At 36.0% G+C, this 17,788-nt stretch overlaps 1 protein-coding gene across 3 annotated transcripts in view; it reads right to left on the reverse strand.

Moving 5' to 3' along the window:
- The window catches only part of nos1apa (nitric oxide synthase 1 (neuronal) adaptor protein a), an 84,554-nt gene that overhangs the window by 21,757 nt on the left and 45,009 nt on the right, over window positions 1-17,788 (reverse strand). For 2 of the 3 annotated variants that reach the window (XM_042758459.1, XM_042758461.1), the window contains exons 5-7: window positions 14,877-14,985; window positions 11,704-11,845; window positions 9,347-9,504 (exon numbers count right to left, since the gene is read on the reverse strand). In XM_042758459.1, the coding sequence (XP_042614393.1) occupies window positions 9,347-9,504; window positions 11,704-11,845; window positions 14,877-14,985 (409 nt within the window). The remainder of the gene's footprint in view (window positions 1-9,346; window positions 9,505-11,703; window positions 11,846-14,876; window positions 14,986-17,788) is intronic. The other variant, XM_042758460.1, reaches the window with a different exon arrangement.

Consider the following 17,788-nt stretch of genomic DNA (forward strand, 5'->3'; position numbering starts at 1 on the left):
AGACGCCTCACAGTGAATCCACCTCAGCCGGAGAGTTTAGTGACATCCACTGAATTCATAGCTTGAAAAATCTGCAGTGTGTCCGGGGAAAATGTTCTGTGAATTGTATCACTGCTCATCTTATCATATAAGCTAAAGAACTGAAGATAAGCATAACTCTGCTGATAAAATATTTGATACTTTTGTGCTGTGCAAGTTTGAAGTCATCATATCACAGAGCATAAATCATGGACAAAATCACTTGGACACTGCAAAGTGTCTGAAAAAGAACCACAGGAAGAAGTTTGGCCGGGCTTAATTAATATTTCCTTAATTAATCAGCACATTCTTAATAAATGATTCATTGATGAATATATTTTACAGACTTCAAATTGTACAGCACAGCTCAACAAATGCTGCAGAAACAGATCCCTAATATGTGAGACAAAACTGGCTATAGATAAGAAGAAATAAAAGTTATTTCTTCCCAAATGTGTTTTTCTTGATGCAACTCATCAAATGCTGTGTGTGCAACCCTCTACAATGTGATTAAATCTTCACTCTGGGTGCCTAGATGATGTCTAACATTAGCCATTGGCTAATAAATTCTTAGATTTTTACACACCAGTGAGAGTTGAAGGCAAAGTATAAGTTAAGCACAGATATATTTTCACTCTCAGTCAAGTGATCTGTGCTATTTTTCAATTCATCTCAATGGATGTGCAGTGTACCTGTATTTTATGTACCGTAAACTTTAGTATGAAGGCGCATGACACACGCACGCAAAAAAGAAAGAGAGGGAGCAAGAGAGTCTTACATACCATGCAGAATTGATGCGCTACATGTAAACAACATTCTTTGTTGGATTTTCCTGTCAAGATAACAGAGTAAATGAAAGTGAAAGTGAAAGTGACGTGACATTCAGCCAAGTATGGTGACCCATACTCAGAATTAGTGCTCTGCATTTAACCCATCCGAAGTGCACACACACAGAGCAGTGAACACACACACACACTGTGAACACACACCCGGAGCAGTGGGCAGCCATTTTATGCTGCGGCGCCCGGGGAGCAGTTGGGGGTTCGATGCCTTGCTCAAGGGCACCTAAGTCATGGTATTGAAGGTGGAGAGAGAACTGTACATGCACTCCCCCCACCCACAATTCCTGCCGGCCCGAGACTCGAACTCACAACCCTTCGATTGGGAGTCCGACTCTCTAACCATTAGGCCACGACTCCCCCATGGAATTCTTCGGCTTTTAAATTCCAAATTTATTTGGAATTTAAGAATTCCAAATAAATTTGGAATTCTTCGGCTTTTAAGAACAACCATAAGATATTGTTGTTTCTCTGTTAGTGGACGGAAGTAATGCACAAACAGAAATCTCATTGGCTGGTGCTCACCTGTTATCCTCCCGGTTTTGATTTTAAAAAATCAGTTCAAGCGAATGCAGACAACGTGTTTAATATTCATGAACCCAGCAGCTCATTAATCCTTAGTGCATTTTATATTGTTATTTATATTGTTATTAGAAGTAGAATTATTATTTTTTGTGTTTTTTATTTTTTTTTTTTTTACAGAAACACTGAATGACCAACAATATGGTTAAGCACCACGACAAGTCCTAAGTTCAGTTAAAATCACAAATATGCTCTTCATGCATGGTTACCAAGGTTTAATTTTAATTACTAAAGCTCTATCATTAAATGATGCTTGATCATCATAATATCATATTATAATGCTTGACCGATTGATGTTAAAAGAGTGTACATTTTACAAACATAAGCTTTATTCAACTACGATTAAGAAGAAAATGATACTACAGGATGGTTTAAAACTGATTTTCAGCTCCATCTATTGAATTGTCATCGACAGATTAAAAAAAAAAAAAAATCTCACAGTTTTGATAGCTTATGGTGCCAAAAGCAAATCTTTTCTACTTAAATCAACATTTATTGTATGCAGTAGCCATTCTTTCCTGGCGTTTTGCTTAAACAGAGTCAAATTATCTAAAAAAATAAAACGACCCATTTATTTACAATATGGGTAATGGGGTTGGCATAAGCAAAAGTACATATGTTTGCTATTCAAAATCAAACCAAAAACAAAGATATAATATTTACAACTGGTGTTTGTTGCATTTATTTCCATACTGAATTGAGATCTGTTGTCTACATATATTTAATCATCTAAAGCTGTTTACATTGGAAAGCTGGCACAGGAACCATGTTCAGTGTTGGATTATTATGCACAGCCAACAGAAAACAAGACACAAGCCATTAAGACAGCAACAAACTTTATGACTCTTGTAATATGATATTTTAATTAGGCTATGCAGTGTTTAAGCTTTTGCTGCTTAGCAAGCACCAGCATTTCCTCGTAGAAATGCAAATATAGCTTATTTATGATGGCTATTGGAAAGTTTCCATCACTCCACAGGGAATAATTACACTATTATCTGTTCTGAAATCTGTACTTTTTTTTTTGCTGTGTAACCGGAAATACAATGCAGAAAAGCTTTTGGAAAATGGTTGAAGAAAACACATCTGTTAAAAGGTATAAAGGGAAACAGCAGTCATTTGAGTGCTTTCAATTAACCACTGCAGAAAAACCTAATTAGTTTCATCTGTGATTATGTGATGGATGTGTAATCAACAGCAGCTACTAAAAGCCTGTAGTGCTGCTTTAGCAATCATCACCAGGATCCATGAACAACTGAGGTTTGGTCTGGGTCATATATAGACCTACAGTGGCAGAAAAAGGTCAAAGAGGAGGTATATGTAAACATCTGTCATGCTGCACAAACTCAGCTCCCTAAAGTTCATTTCACACGGGATGCTTTGTGAAGTGGTAAAATCGCCGCACAAGTTCCCTTGTTTCTATAGTTAGCAGTTCTCATTTGGTGGTTAGGGGTGGATGTTGCCGAAAAGATTCCTTATGAAGACTTTCAATGCAATACAATTGTCCATGTCTAATTTCAAAGTATAGCATCAAAATGCAAAAAAAAAAAAAAAAAAAAAAAAAAAAATCATAAAGAGAAAATAAAATGGAAATAAATTGGGAGACTAAGTGAACAAATAATACAGCACTCTGTGGCATACACTGGTATTATAGTACAAATGACCTCATTATATTTCATTGGATTATAGCATGCCTGTGGAATATGACCACTGGTGGAAGACGGTTATTAAATAACCTTATAATAATATACAATAGGTGCTGCAGTTCACATTTTCTGAAATGTCACAGCAGATGTCTTGGATTTTCTACAATAGCTGTCTTCAGTTCAGAATTTTTCAAACCTCAAGGTGGATAATAACAATATTGAAAAAGATTTTGCCCAAATGTTCTTGTTTATGGCAAAGTTAAATGTTTTTCAACTGTTATTAAAGAAAGTCATACAGAGTATAGGTATATAAAACTAACTGCGAAACTTGTGTTTAGATTCTATGAGACTCATACAGACTTTGTGTTGCACTGCCAGACTTTTGACAACCAGTATAAAGTTTTCCACTTTTCAGCTTCCTCTGCACAAGAAAACTTCCAACCTAGACATTTCTGTCCATCCACATATAAAAAGTACAAACTTTTTTCCCCACAGATACACTACTGTTTAAGTTTGGGGTTGGTAAGACTTTTTTTTTTTGGTTTGTTTATTTTTAGTCTCTTATGCTCACCAAGGCTGAATGTATTTGTATCAAAAATACATTAAAAGCAGTAATATTGTGAAACATGATTACAATTTTCTATTTTAATACATAATTTATTCCTTTGATGACAAAGCTGAATTTTCAGCATCATTACTCCAGTCTTTAATGACACATGCTCCTTTAGAAATCACTCAAATATGCAGATTTGGTCAAGAATCATTAATTATTATCAATGTTGAAAACAGTTGTGCTGCTTAATTTTTTTTTGGAAGTTGATACCATTTTTTCTTTGATGGACATTTTAAACGAACATTTATTTGCATAAATAGAAATAGAAATCCTTTGTAACTGTCACTTTTGATAAAATTAATGCATCCTTGCACAAGTATTCATTTGAAATAAAACTTCTAAATGGTAGTGTAAATCAAAAAAATGTATCAAATTCACTTCTTACTCAAAAGTTAGCAAAGCTAAGATGAAAATGTGCTGAGTTTTCAGATAGTCCAGGGCAGATGTTCTGTACTTGAAAGCAATGCATTTAAAAGTGGATTACATCTAACAACGAACTAATCCACCTCTGCTTGAGAAAGTCTGCACATCTTGCATGAAAAAGAAAATATGCGGAGTATTACAACGTAAGCCTTTCTCTAGCACATAATTACTATGCTGGTCTTTTTTATAATTGTTGAAACAATCCATGAGTCTAACAGCTCTGCGTATTCATTAAACAAGGAACAAACGTAAAGACCTGAATGTAAACAAGGAGGATTTTTTTTTAAACATTGTTTGATATTCCAGTCAGACACAGAACGACACACATCGAAACACAATCAGCAGCATGTGAAATACAACAAGCTTTGGAGCAAAATGCTATAACTCATGTCTGTAGACTAGACACATGGTGTCTCCTGAACTTGTGCAATATGTCAGGCTTTCTGAATATGTGAAGTGTCTGTTGTACCCTAGTGAGAGCACTGAGCCCTTGAGGGTAAAAGAGGGTAAAAGAGCAAATATTCAGCTCACAGCTGGGCTGAGTGAGATCGCTAGTGGCCAGACAAATGCCCTTATTGCTTTTCTGCTCAGGGCTTTCTGCTAGGCAGATTGCTGCCTTCTGTTTATTGACTTTTATTTTTTATTTCTGAGATGTCCTTGACAGTTTTAGGGATGTATAGAGGGAACTACTGTGATGTTACACAAATTTGCTTTCTTGCTTCTGGGATTCTCAGAAAAGAAGCTTTTTAGTGACTGCATTGAGAAGCACATTATGAAATGTAAAAATATTTGTTAATATTAGATTGCAAAAGTTACTACTTTCATAGTATATGAAGGGTAGTTAAATGAAATGAAAGCATAAACACTTAACTACCCAAGTCAGTGCTACTCAACATGAAGAACAAAAAATACTTTAACTACTAAACACTACAAACTATAGCCTACTCTGAAGACTGTGTCGCAGAAGTGCTTCAAATGTGATAAACACCCTAACCGTGATATAAACCAACAGTAGAACTCTTTCCACATTTAGTCTACCTGCTTCATTAATAAGAAAGATCAAGAGATCACTTCATTTATCTAAAGGGATCTTGAGGTATTTTGGCCTTTGAGTTGAGTAGCCCTGAGGTCTGGAACATGACATTGGGACTAGAATACAATGCTGAAGGATCTTAACAGAAAGGACACTGAGTATGTAAGTGAGCACTTACAATAATGTCTGAAAAGTCACAAGAGAAAACCGTGCATTGTTATAGTTGTAACACAAAGTTGCCTGAGGGTACGCGTACACCCTAGACAATAATACAGCTTCAAAAAGATCAGACAAAACCACATGGATGTCAGGATTTAAAGAGTAATACAATGACCTGAAACATCAATCAATCTTACAGCAAGTTTATAAAGGATCCTTTTCCACTGTGGCGGTTCATTCAGCCCCTTTAAAAATACAAAATGGCATTAAATATCATGAGCTGGGACAGTTGTCAGACACAGTCTGAAGGAGAATCAAAAGAGGTTCAAGCTGTTAAATAGCTTACACTAAAGATGATTAAGTGCCACCATAAAGCTGTTGGCTTTTATTGTCTTCCACGCATTCAAACTAATGTTAAATGTCACATGAAATAACTAATCATGCATTGAATAAACTTGCATCCTTTCAAATTGTGATCTAAATTTATGACTGAATGAATTATAAAGACTAAAGGGCTTTGTTATAATGTCTGAAAGATCATTGAGATTGAAATGCCAAAGCTTTATCAGCATTTAGATTACACATCTGAGAATGGTCGAGTTAATCAGTTGAAATTCATTTTTAGTTTGCTATTTTTAGGCATCTGTTGTTACCTAGCAGGGACGATTCAATATCTGCTTGGTTCCCTACATTTAACAGCATTGGTACAGAAAGAATACTACGTTAAAATAAAAAAAAAGTGTTAATTTTCTTTCTATCGGTCCATCTCTTCTTTTCTATTTCATTCTTTGTTAAAAATCGCTGGAGAAAAAGCGATTTCTGTTTCATTCGTAATGAATAATACATTACGTATAATGAATTGTTATGCCAGAATACATGTTTTTCAAACAAACAAACTGCACAAATTTACAGACCAATGAATATTATTCTAAGATTAGTTTAAACACTTAAAAGGGCATGAGCTAATCTCTCAAGACATTATACATGCAAACATCATGGTGGTAAAACTAAACTGGCTGGAAAGGCTCTTGTTGCAAAAAGCTTTTTCATTTTAGAGTCTGCTCTTTTATGTTTCCTCTCAGCTGCAATGAAATGAATGTGTTTAGAGGGAAAATAAAGGTAGAGGATGCTAATTAATAGATGGAATTAATGCAGACGGAACACAGTATAATATAGTGGTAAGGCAAATCCACAATCTACAACGTCACAGGAAAATAAATTATGTCTAAGAGCTGTGAGTGAAATAATATATACAAACACTAGAAGTAAATATATAAAGTCTATATATATGTGTTTATTATCCAAAGCAACTCTGAGTGCATTTAAAATAAACATTTTGCCGATATATCTGTTACCTGGGAATTGAACCCATGACCTTAGCATAAATCTCTATAGTCCCATCTAGAATATATATATATATATATAAAATAAAACTCAAACAAAACGCAAAAAAAAAAATAATAATAATAATAATAATAATAAAAATAAAAATTGGAATGGTGAAGGGGGACTGAAATCTACTACAGACATGAAACGAGACACCAAACATCCTTATGGCTGCTCTAAAGTGTCTAAACACCAGTCTGGTGCAAACAGCAATACATTGGGGAGTATTTTCTGAAATTGAGCACTAGGGCAAAAGTAAAGCTGCCTCTTACACGGATACATGGGCTGAATTATCCAGAGAGACTGACATTGCTTTGAAACAAATTTTGGCTTTCGGGTAACATCTAGCATTTCAGGCCTGAGGGCTCTTGAGAGCGAGCCTCCATACCACCATTCCCCAAAATCCCATCATCAAACACTTTTCACATGAAAAGTCCAATCTGGATGGACACTGCTTCTCCAAAATGAAAAAAAAAAAAAAAAACAGGGCTATATTTACACACAGTCTTCACACTTTCAGTCTGTGATGTCCAGCTCCTCGGGGGTCTGGCTGAGTTATTCTACCTGCATCCAGGAGATATATGTGCCCTGTAAGTTAAGGGAACTAATTCCTGGTAGAAGCCTGGCTGTTTGCCTGGCAGAGATAGTCTGATAAGATCAGAGCTACACAGGAGCCTCATTTCTCCATATTTCAGCCTCTGCTGTGAAATTCCCACAGCAGTAGACTGCCACAGAGTATCCAGGCTGTGGTACTGCGGTCTGAGATTGGGTAAAGATACAGAATTGTTGAGGAGGACTAATTGCTTTCATTAGCTATTCAGTGACCGTTTTGCACAGAAATCCTCCAAAGCACACTGTGGTCTCTTACAAAATGGGATGCAACCATTGATCCCTGGTCCATTCATTATCAAAGCTCAGAGAGAAACGCCATTCAAACAGAAACTCCAAACCTCACAATTTATTAGAAAGCATCTGCCAATTTCCTACAAACAATATGGTGGGGCGAAACAGATATTTGCTGCTCTAATTAACTGCCTGCAGGATAGGAAACACAATAAACATGGTAATTTGTTCTACTTTGCATATCAAACAAGCAAGCACACACATACACTAGAATTCCCCTTTGGAAATGTTATTTTAAACTGATGTAAAGCCAACAATCCCATATTTAATGGCTATACTATATAAAGTATCAAACTCTGAGTATTTATTATTTGATGCAGCAAAAAAAAAAAAAAAAAAAAATACATATTTACTCCAGTATAAGCTCATGTTCAAATCAGAAGACTCAACAGGCACATGAGTCGACAGAGCGACAGGCAGAAGCTCTCTGCTTCACAAGCACAACTGACTACAGGCTTACTGTACAGCTCTGACACTTGTACCAGCCCTAAAAACAGCATGAACTCCTACACAATCAGTCCATTTCCGCTCCACAAGTCCTTGAGGATGGCATGAGTATCCCTGTTCTGCAGTGTATAAGAATCTAAAATGATCTGCTTATGTAGGAGTATGACAGCACGCTCTCAGAGGCTTTATTCATGAAGACATTCACTGAAATGCTAAATTTAAATTGCCTACCAAAAGTGGCAAATGTACACACATATAATTCAGTTATAAAAATGACATTTCTTTAAAAACCAGAGATTTGGGTCTCTGGAATATAGTCTTAAAAAAATCTTTATGGTACTTATTTGTTTTAATATTTGAGTAGAAGCTCACGCTCAAGGAAACAGTGAGGCATTAGGTTTATCTAGGAGCCACACTTCCCCTGTATCCATTAAAATATAACCACACCTCATTTAAGTTACTCTGGATTGCAAAATTTCCATTTGGGTCAAAAACTTTGAAACCAAATGAAATAAGGAATCAGTACATCCGAGGCTGGTATGGGAGCTTTCTCTGGCACAGAGTACAAGTTTCTGACTGGCTTATAAATCATGGAACAATCATCTGAGACAACCCAAACATTTCTGACATTATAATTTCCTGAGGAGAGGAGTGTCTTATCAGCCTCTGACATGATTCCAGCCTCATTGCCCCAGACACAAACCCACAAAATTATGCCTGAGCGGAAAGATAAATAGGCATCAGCGAAGTAGAACAAATAAGCTATATGGACAAAGAAAGCCTGCATTCAACACAATGAATACTAATAATGCTATTTTTAGGCTGACTCAAATCTTCTATCAGAATGCTTGTCAATTTGGATGGTTCAGATGGTGAAACTTATCTAGAGACGAATCTGAAGCAATGCAACCAATACTCCAGTAACTTTTTTACTTTCCTCTCCTCAACACTAAACTGTCATTACCATAATGATTCTCTTGAAGAATGTCTCATCCAGTCACAGTATCATTACATAATCCTTTGCAGCACAGTGGCTTTCACACTGCAAACTATATCTGGACCCCAGGCTGAACACAGCCGTGAGCGTAAAACAAAACTAATCTGCAAAACAATAAATACACGCTGAATAATTATCCCTTGATTACTCAAGTTAATTGGAAGATACACAGCAAAGGATGTGTGCATAAAAGCTGATATACAGCGATTTAGCATGGAGAGCTCGACATTATAGAAGATTGTGGTTAATTATTGATATGGATTGAATAATTAAGTGGTCAAGCGAGCTGCAGCCAGATACCTTTATGTCCTTGGTGACATCTTCCTCTTTCTTAGCCTCATCCAGGTCAGTGACTCCGCGACTGAACTCATCCATTATGCTGTCGGGGAGGGGAATCTCCTCTGCATCTATGTCTGTCTCATCTGCAGCCGGCTTTTCAGCCCCTGTGAGCTCCCGCCCTTTAGAGAGAAACAATTAATCTACATAAACATTTATTACAGAGATGGAAAACATGATATAGGGATTAAAGGACAAATTCACTGAGAAAAAAATGCCACTGAAAGCATGAGCCTTTTTATAGGTTTATGCCATGCATTGTTTTGTTGTTGGAACATGGGAACTATAGAGTTTAAAGGGACTTTTTTGCAGTAAGTGAGATTTAATTTTTATTTTTTTGTCTTTATTAACACAGTTATGTACACAAATAGATTTATTCTGGCCAAAAACTGATGTTGTCTGTGTAAACTGTGGATCCCCTGTGGGACGGTGGTGTAACTGATATGGGGCCCAATGTTATGACCACACCTTCACTCGGTCTGTGCAGCAGGTCTGTATTTCTAGAAATGGATAGTTGACAAGTTGACATGACATTGTGAGCAGTGACTGCCGTTTCCTGTGGTGCGACATGCTATACTACATGTAAAACTATTCTGAACAACATTCTTGTATTGTAATTACTTATCATGCTCTGGATTTTTTATTACATTAATTGAGGGACTAAACTGAATATAATATATATATATATATATATATATATATATATATATATATATATATATATATATATATAATAACAACAACTATTTTAGGGTGACAGTTTAACCCATATCATAAACAGTGTATTGTGTTACTGAACATAACACGAGAGTTAAAAAAGGAAGTAGTACTGAGGTCAGAGGCATTTACTCCACACTCAACTACATGTACAGTAATGAGACACAGTCCTCCACAGATCTTCACTGCCATTTCCACTGGCTAAAAGGCAATTCGGAAGCTGAGAAAAGAAGAATAAAAAAAAGAAAAAAAAATCTGTATCTGGTGATTTTTTTGTAACTTAGCTATATCAAAAACTCCTCTTGTTAGCATATGCAACTTACACAGGATGTTAAAATATGTTTTTAAAACTTCATAAACGTAGGCTGTGATGCACTATACTTATTTGTCAGCAGGTTTTGAAGTAATTTAAGCAGTTACACGGTTGTTTGTTTGTGAAGTGTCAGTTCTGAGAACGGTTCGTTGTTCCTCCTGTGGAAAGGGGTTATTAAGGTCTCCCTTTTTAACACTGGGACAGCAGTGGAGCTGTTAGACAATAGGGCCTTTCACACTGCTTTAGTTCCAGAATTAAATGTACAGTACTAAAGTAGACAATTTTGCGTGAACTGTTTCCCAGTACCATTTAAAGGGTTGCATTCGCACCGAAAGTGTGTACTAGGATGTGACGTAAGCCGGTCGAAATCGATGTCATTTGTGCGCGGCTTTCAACATCGTTAACAAAGAAGAACAGCGTTAACATCAGGAGGATGGAGGACGCTGTGATCGGAGCTGTGTTTTGGTTGTGTCTAGCGGGTTTCACAATAATGGACATGTGGAATGTCGAGGTATACGTAAAGCGATTGAAAGAACGGAAAGGAGGAAGAATCTCCAACGACAACTGGCAGTGCTACATTTGCCTGCACTTCAGCGTCCGTATATTTATCGCTGTTCGTCATACTTGCGAAATAAGTTGACACAGTATGTTACACAGCGTTTTAAATCATGGTGCTAATTTGGTTCTCAAAAAAGGCAGTCCGGTACTAAAATAGCACCCAGTTCCTGGGTTGCGAAAACGCCCAAAAGTGGGTAGTTCCACAATTTTTTCTGGTACTATGACAAGGTTCCTGCTATGCGAAAGGCCCTATAGTGAGTCCTATCCATGTGACACTGCAGCGTGTTGGTGCTGGGGAATCCTGTGCGGATTAGATGCAGTGTGTGGGTGAATGAGAGCTCATTTGCATTTGAAAAGAAAAACCTGTCCGGAGGGAGCTGTGGGAGGATGATCAGCCTGAACCCATGGCCCATGCACCATGAGATCTGCCCCTCAGACACAAGCAATCATAAATAGGTGCTGTACCATTCTGCCTATCAAAGCCCAGGCTCACAAAGACTGTGCTGGATTGCACAAAAATACCTGGAACAACCACATGGATTTTCCCTTTGCTAAATCAAAGTGTGTCAGAGATCAGCAGCAACATCACTCATCTGTAATTCCATCACTCCAAGTTCAAGAGGCACAGAAAGACAATCAATTACCGGTAGTTTGAAGAATAAAAACCTGTTGTGAAAGATGACTACACTGACAAAGAAGTGGGAAGAAAAGAGGATAGAGTTCATTACAGTACCTGGTACTCCTGAATCTGTGCATGTCTTGTCAGTGTCACCATCTTCCTGGCCATCTGCATTTTGCTGGGTGTGCTGCAGGCTAAGTTTATGACAGACCTCAAAAGCCTGACCCACTGTCCGCACTACTCGCATGGCTTGGCTCTGCAGAGAAATGAAAGAGCGCTTAGTATTATTAATGCACTGAAATCAAAGTTCTTGGCTGATACTAAAATTCTGTAAGTCAAAACTGAAAATGCTAATATTTATCACACAAAATTAATAATACAAAGACTTTTATTAGAAATTAATGGATGGCCATGCACTTATATACTCCTTATGTACACCTGGATTGTATACTTCCACCTACAGGACATGAATTTCTTCTGGATTTTCTTTAAATCCAGCATAAATATTAGATAACCAAGTAACAATGTTCTTTCATAATAAATTAAGCAAATAAATATGCAAACATGCAAAGAAATAAGTAATTACTCAAACAAATGAGCAAATAAATATAAATACAAAAGTAAACATAAAAGCACAAGCGAATAAATATGCGAATGAATGAATGAGCAAATGAATAAAGGATAGACAAATATATAGACAGGCAGATATAGAGAGACAGATATTCATAAAGAATAATAATAATAATAATAATAATACTAAAAGACATGCTGCACTGAAAGGTAAATATTACACAAGTTTTAAGAGCAAAGCCCTCAGTGGTGTGTGCATATTACTCATCACATTAGCACAGAATGTCAGATGAGGGCCACAGATGGGGTCTGTGTTTTCTGGGCCAGGGTGTCCAGAAGAATCTGAAAGAATGCCACCTTTTTTCTTTTTGGATGATTTGCAATGTTGGATGTCTATCTTTTTTTGCAACTGAAAGTTACAGTCCAAATCTGATACTAAGTGAGGGAAATTCTTTGTTATGACTTATAATCAGATGGTATGGTGCTGTTAGCCAGCAAATATGGAAAACAGGAATGCTGCCAACCAATCAAACGAAACTAGGAATTTCAAAGTTTAACACAAATTTAAATGTTAAAACTTCAAAATGACCTAAAGCTTTGACCATAAGACGTTTTTACACACCATAGTTTGTCACAAAAGCAATGCAGTAACATCACATTTAATTGAAACCCGATGGAATTTCTTTCAACTAACTTTCAGTTTTCCATGGAATAAATCTATTTTAGTGCCATCTTGTGTAAATTGTTAGCTGTGTGACAATCCATTAAGAGTTAAAAAAAATAATAATTCAAGTTAATTTGAACACTGGATACAACCATCGGTCTGCAGACTCTGTAAGACTACTGAACAAAAACTACCTAGTCCACAAAATACTAAAGATCTGTTATCAGTATTTTGATAGGTGATAGCGAAAATGGAACGACAACATTATTTCAGCTAAACTGTTTAGTCAGTACAAAGTGAAATTATCAAGTGTCAATCTATTCCCAGTTTATTGAGAGAACAGTTGAGCAGTTGATGTACAATTACCCAGAGCTCTCTGCATTGCTCGGTCTGTAATGAACAGTGATATGGGCCAGACGGAGCTTTCAACTCAAATGAGTGACTTCTTTCTAAAGAATCTTTGTTAAACAAAGAATACTTTTTTTCTTGATTGCCTTTCGACACGGCCAAACTTCTGCAGTATAATCTATAGCTATTGACGAGCCACATTTTTTATGATGAGAGAAACATGGTTATACAGAGTCCATGTGTCAGGCTTTCATAATAACTGTTTTCTATGCTACATAGATTTTAATATTGTAGTATTTTTAATATTTTTAATATCTCATTACAGTGTGCACATTTTGTATGCCATTTGCAATTACACATCTAAAGAAGAATGAGGCATGAAAAATTACAAAGACAGGTTACGTTCGACTAGAAAAATGTATTCAAGTAAGTGTCTGTTATGTCTTTCGCAGCCTTTTATGTGAAATATCTGCTCAGATTTATAAAACAAACAATAAACAAACTGGTTTAATTGAGAAAAAAAACAAACAAAAAAAACTAATATATATATATATATATATATATATATATATATATATATATATATATATATATATATATATATATATATATATATATATATATATATACACACATACTGTATATGTGTGTGTGTGTGTGTATATGTTAATTTGCATTTAGGTCTTAACTTTACAAATTTTCTGATGTGTAAATCATTGTTAATTCGACAGAAAAAAATAAAATAAAAATGCAGTTTTTGCTTTCCTGTAGTACTTGAAACATTGTCAATATTTTATACAGTGAATTTCTGGAGGAGCTGCCTCTTTTTACCATAAATTTAACAGTATATTCTTTTTACAGTGTATTAGAGAGGAAAAAAAAACTACAGCAGATGATGTGGTGACAATGCAGTCATACTGTATTTGTCCAAATACAGTACGCATATGCCTATGCCTATTATATTTGATGTCATGTACCTTCACATACACTGCTTGTACAGTCTGTTCTCAAGCCCTTAGCACTCTGAGATCCTTGTATAGACAAACTCCTGTGATAATGTAATGTGATGTGTCATAGTGACACTAGCATGAATTCCTCTCTATATTTATACTGTGTAGCCACCAGTTCTGCAAAGAAAAAAAGTATTTTCCCTATGAAATTTTTTTTTTTGATTCTCGTGACATTGTAGATTAATTGCCAATATTAAAAATAAATATTTAAACCAGTCAAGCAGAGAAAAAACAGATTCAGATGTCAAATCTTTCTCAGAGGTGGTGGGCGTCTTTAAACAGTTATTTAGCTTTCAAATTTGCCTTATTCAAATCCAGTGCAGAAGCTTGAAAGAGATCAGAATTCGACAGCTTTAAGAACTAAAAGCATGCCCTGTCAGTATATCATCTACATGAGCCACTGCTGAATCATTGTACTGCTCTGCATGCTAGATCGACTGAGAAGAAAAAACATAGCCATTCTTAAAAATGCACTTCAGTTTCATGGCCAAGGGATGCTGTTCCCTTTTTTTTTTTTCTTTTTTTCTGATGGGTTTTTTCAACTATATGCCCTGAAGTTAAATAAAAGAAGAGTGCTGAAGAGGGAAGGAACTGTCAGTAGTCTTCATTCAGCTTTAATGACAGGATTGTACTGTCCAAGGAAAACCATCAGTACTCAATGTCCTGACTAGAAGACACGCTCAAGAAATGCCTACCTTTTTCTTTGATTTGAAGACGTTACATCGAAACACATTGCTCTGTCCATCTCTCGCTATATAACTGAAGATCTTCAGATCTTGAGAGTCGTGTGATACGTAGAATATCCTGAAAAAAAAAAAAAAAAAAAAAAAAAAAAGATTTATAATCTAACGTGTGCAGTACTGTTAAGGACAGTAGATTCCATTGGAAACACCTTTGTTCCTGCATTAGCTTAATTTTTCTTGCAATATTTTGGTCCAAACCACCACTGTGTACCCTTTAATATGGAATCCATTAATATTGTGTGGAAAGGACATTTAGAAATGACCTCTGCCTGTGTGTTTTTGTTGGGCATCAAAACAAATAATGGTGCTTGAATTGTAGCAAAAAAAAAGCAACAACACAAGTCAAATTCAGTTCTATTGTGACACTGTGTGAGTGCATTTACACCAAAGCAAACAGGACATGTAGCAATGCAGACCAGAGAATAAAACACTACATAAACCAAAAGATAAATAATTGACACCATGCAAATCCAGATCAATTTCCTCCACGAGAGTAGAGCACTTTCTTCAGAGCTTGATAAAATGACAATGCAGCTGTCAGAAAGCACTAAGGAAAATCCTGAGCGGAAAAATCTGAAAGTCTCATCGCAGATGAATAAAATGCATCAATGTCAAATGCAACTTCTTTCACGCACATCCACAGAGAACCTCAAATGTAAAATTGCCAAAGAAAAGATAGACAAATAGCTAGATTGCAAGACAACATGACACATTCACCAAGAAAAAGCAAGCTGGTTTGGTGAGTGCCGGCTTGGTGGGAATACTATGTATTTTGTCATTCACTAAACCTTGACAGACAAAGAAAAAAAAAATCTTAGATTATTTCAGTGGGTTTGTCAGAGAGAGAATAACTGGCAGCAGGAAGCAGAAATGCCTAAATCGACATTGAAATCATGACATTATGGATATGAAAAAACAAAACAAAAAACATAACAGTCCCCCAGAGACTCTTCATTCTCTCTAATTACAAAGAATACTGTATGCTGTCATAACAATTAGAGCTGGGAATGTGACTTATATGAAGCTGCAAAATCATCACACAGATTGGAAGGTCATGTGGTGTATGTCATACAATATCTGTAAAGCAGCTAGACAAATGCTGCATATGGAAACAGTGTGCATCCTTCTGTATATACACTGCAGTTCCTAACAGACACCATTTTATAAATACCTTGTCCTGTGTGGTAATTTGAAACATCTGAAACAGATTATGAATTTTACTTTAATTAGCATAGTACCTTTAATCAACAAATCAATAAATGGAACAACAAAAATCAAACAAAAACTGCTCATCAGGCTGAAATGTACACAACCATCACATTTCAAACAACTCAACTGAATAGAAAAGACATGTTTCAAAAATTTGACACCGCATCAAAACAAAATTCTCACTGAGATGAGAAAAATCACAGATGTGTGACAGTGTCCAAAAACATTCACCAGATGCACGGGTACATAGTTCTGCAGTCAGATCATCGGAATGTGTAAAAATGGTCCTCAATATAAAGAGCTAGGTTTTTTTTGTTGTTGTTGTTGCATTTTGCTTGTTTACTTAATGAAAAATAAATGGAAAATGACATATTTGTAAGTAGATGATCCTGATTAAAATGACCCCAAACAAAATACAGAGTATTAATTGCATGTTAACTTGCCCTTAAACAAACAAACAAACAAAAACTATACTGCAGGGTCTCAGAGAGGAAAAAAATGGTAAGGCAAATGTATAATCAATTATTGAAAGTAATTTCACCAGTCACTGTTATCAGTATGCATTTCCCAATTATCTTTGAATAATGCAGTCATGATATACATCACACACCTCTAATTGTTTGAGACATTAGAAATTAAATACCATATTGATCTCACCACTGGAAAGCAAGAGCAGGGTGACCCTTTGTGATAAAAGCTTGACAGTGAGGAAATCTGTTTCTAAAAGCTATTGTTGTATTAGCTTGGGAAATATTTATTTACGATATTTACGATTCACTACAGTCTTTATTTGGACCAGTGCAGAATTGATATGGATCCAATATTCACACTACTGAGAATGTCAGCATGTTAAATGTCAGAGCTTGCTGATACAAGATTGCAGAGATGCTAAAGGGATCGAATAAACCCTGTAAGGAAGATGTACCTAAAGAACAATCATCTCAACTATATTAATCCACTAGTCTGCTCAGGGGTGCTGTACAGATGGGTTAAGAGAAACCCCAATCAATAAGTGAATTCTCCTCGTTGCTGTTGATATTTCAGGGAGACATGCCGCATCAGCGATTTGCACAGATGACACATGCTTTTTTAAGAGCTTTTTCCCCCGCCACTTTAATTCATCAAGTCTGAAAGCAGAATGAAGAGCTGAAATATCTGCTGAGTATATGTAATGCATACCACATCACCCATCATAATAGAAAGAGTGATTTTACTCCACAACCATTATGTAGCCTTATTTAACTGGTTGCTCTGCTTGAGAAATGTCTGATTAAGAATATAATGAGCATTTCATATCTACCATAAGGCAAAGTGCTGCTATGCTCATTTATTTCTATATTCTAGACAAGCGCCCATTTAACACGGGCAGAATAGGCTAAAGTGATGATAAATTAGCATTAAGATCTCAAAGAATTCATCCAAAAAAACAGTAGTGATGACTTTTAGGGATGCCTGGATTGTCTAAAAATGTGTTTTTCAATGTCATATGCAGAAGCAGGACATTGCACATTTGTATTTTTTCAGGTATCACTATTATTATTATTATTATTATTACTCATAACAGTCAACCTAAGTAGAACCTAAGAGCATTTTTGCTGCGGTGCCCGTGGAGCAGTTGGGGGTCTCACTTCAGTCGTGGTATTGAAGGTGGGAGA

Source organism: Cyprinus carpio, chromosome A6, assembly GCF_018340385.1.
Source record: "Cyprinus carpio isolate SPL01 chromosome A6, ASM1834038v1, whole genome shotgun sequence".
NCBI lineage: Eukaryota > Metazoa > Chordata > Actinopteri > Cypriniformes > Cyprinidae > Cyprinus > Cyprinus carpio.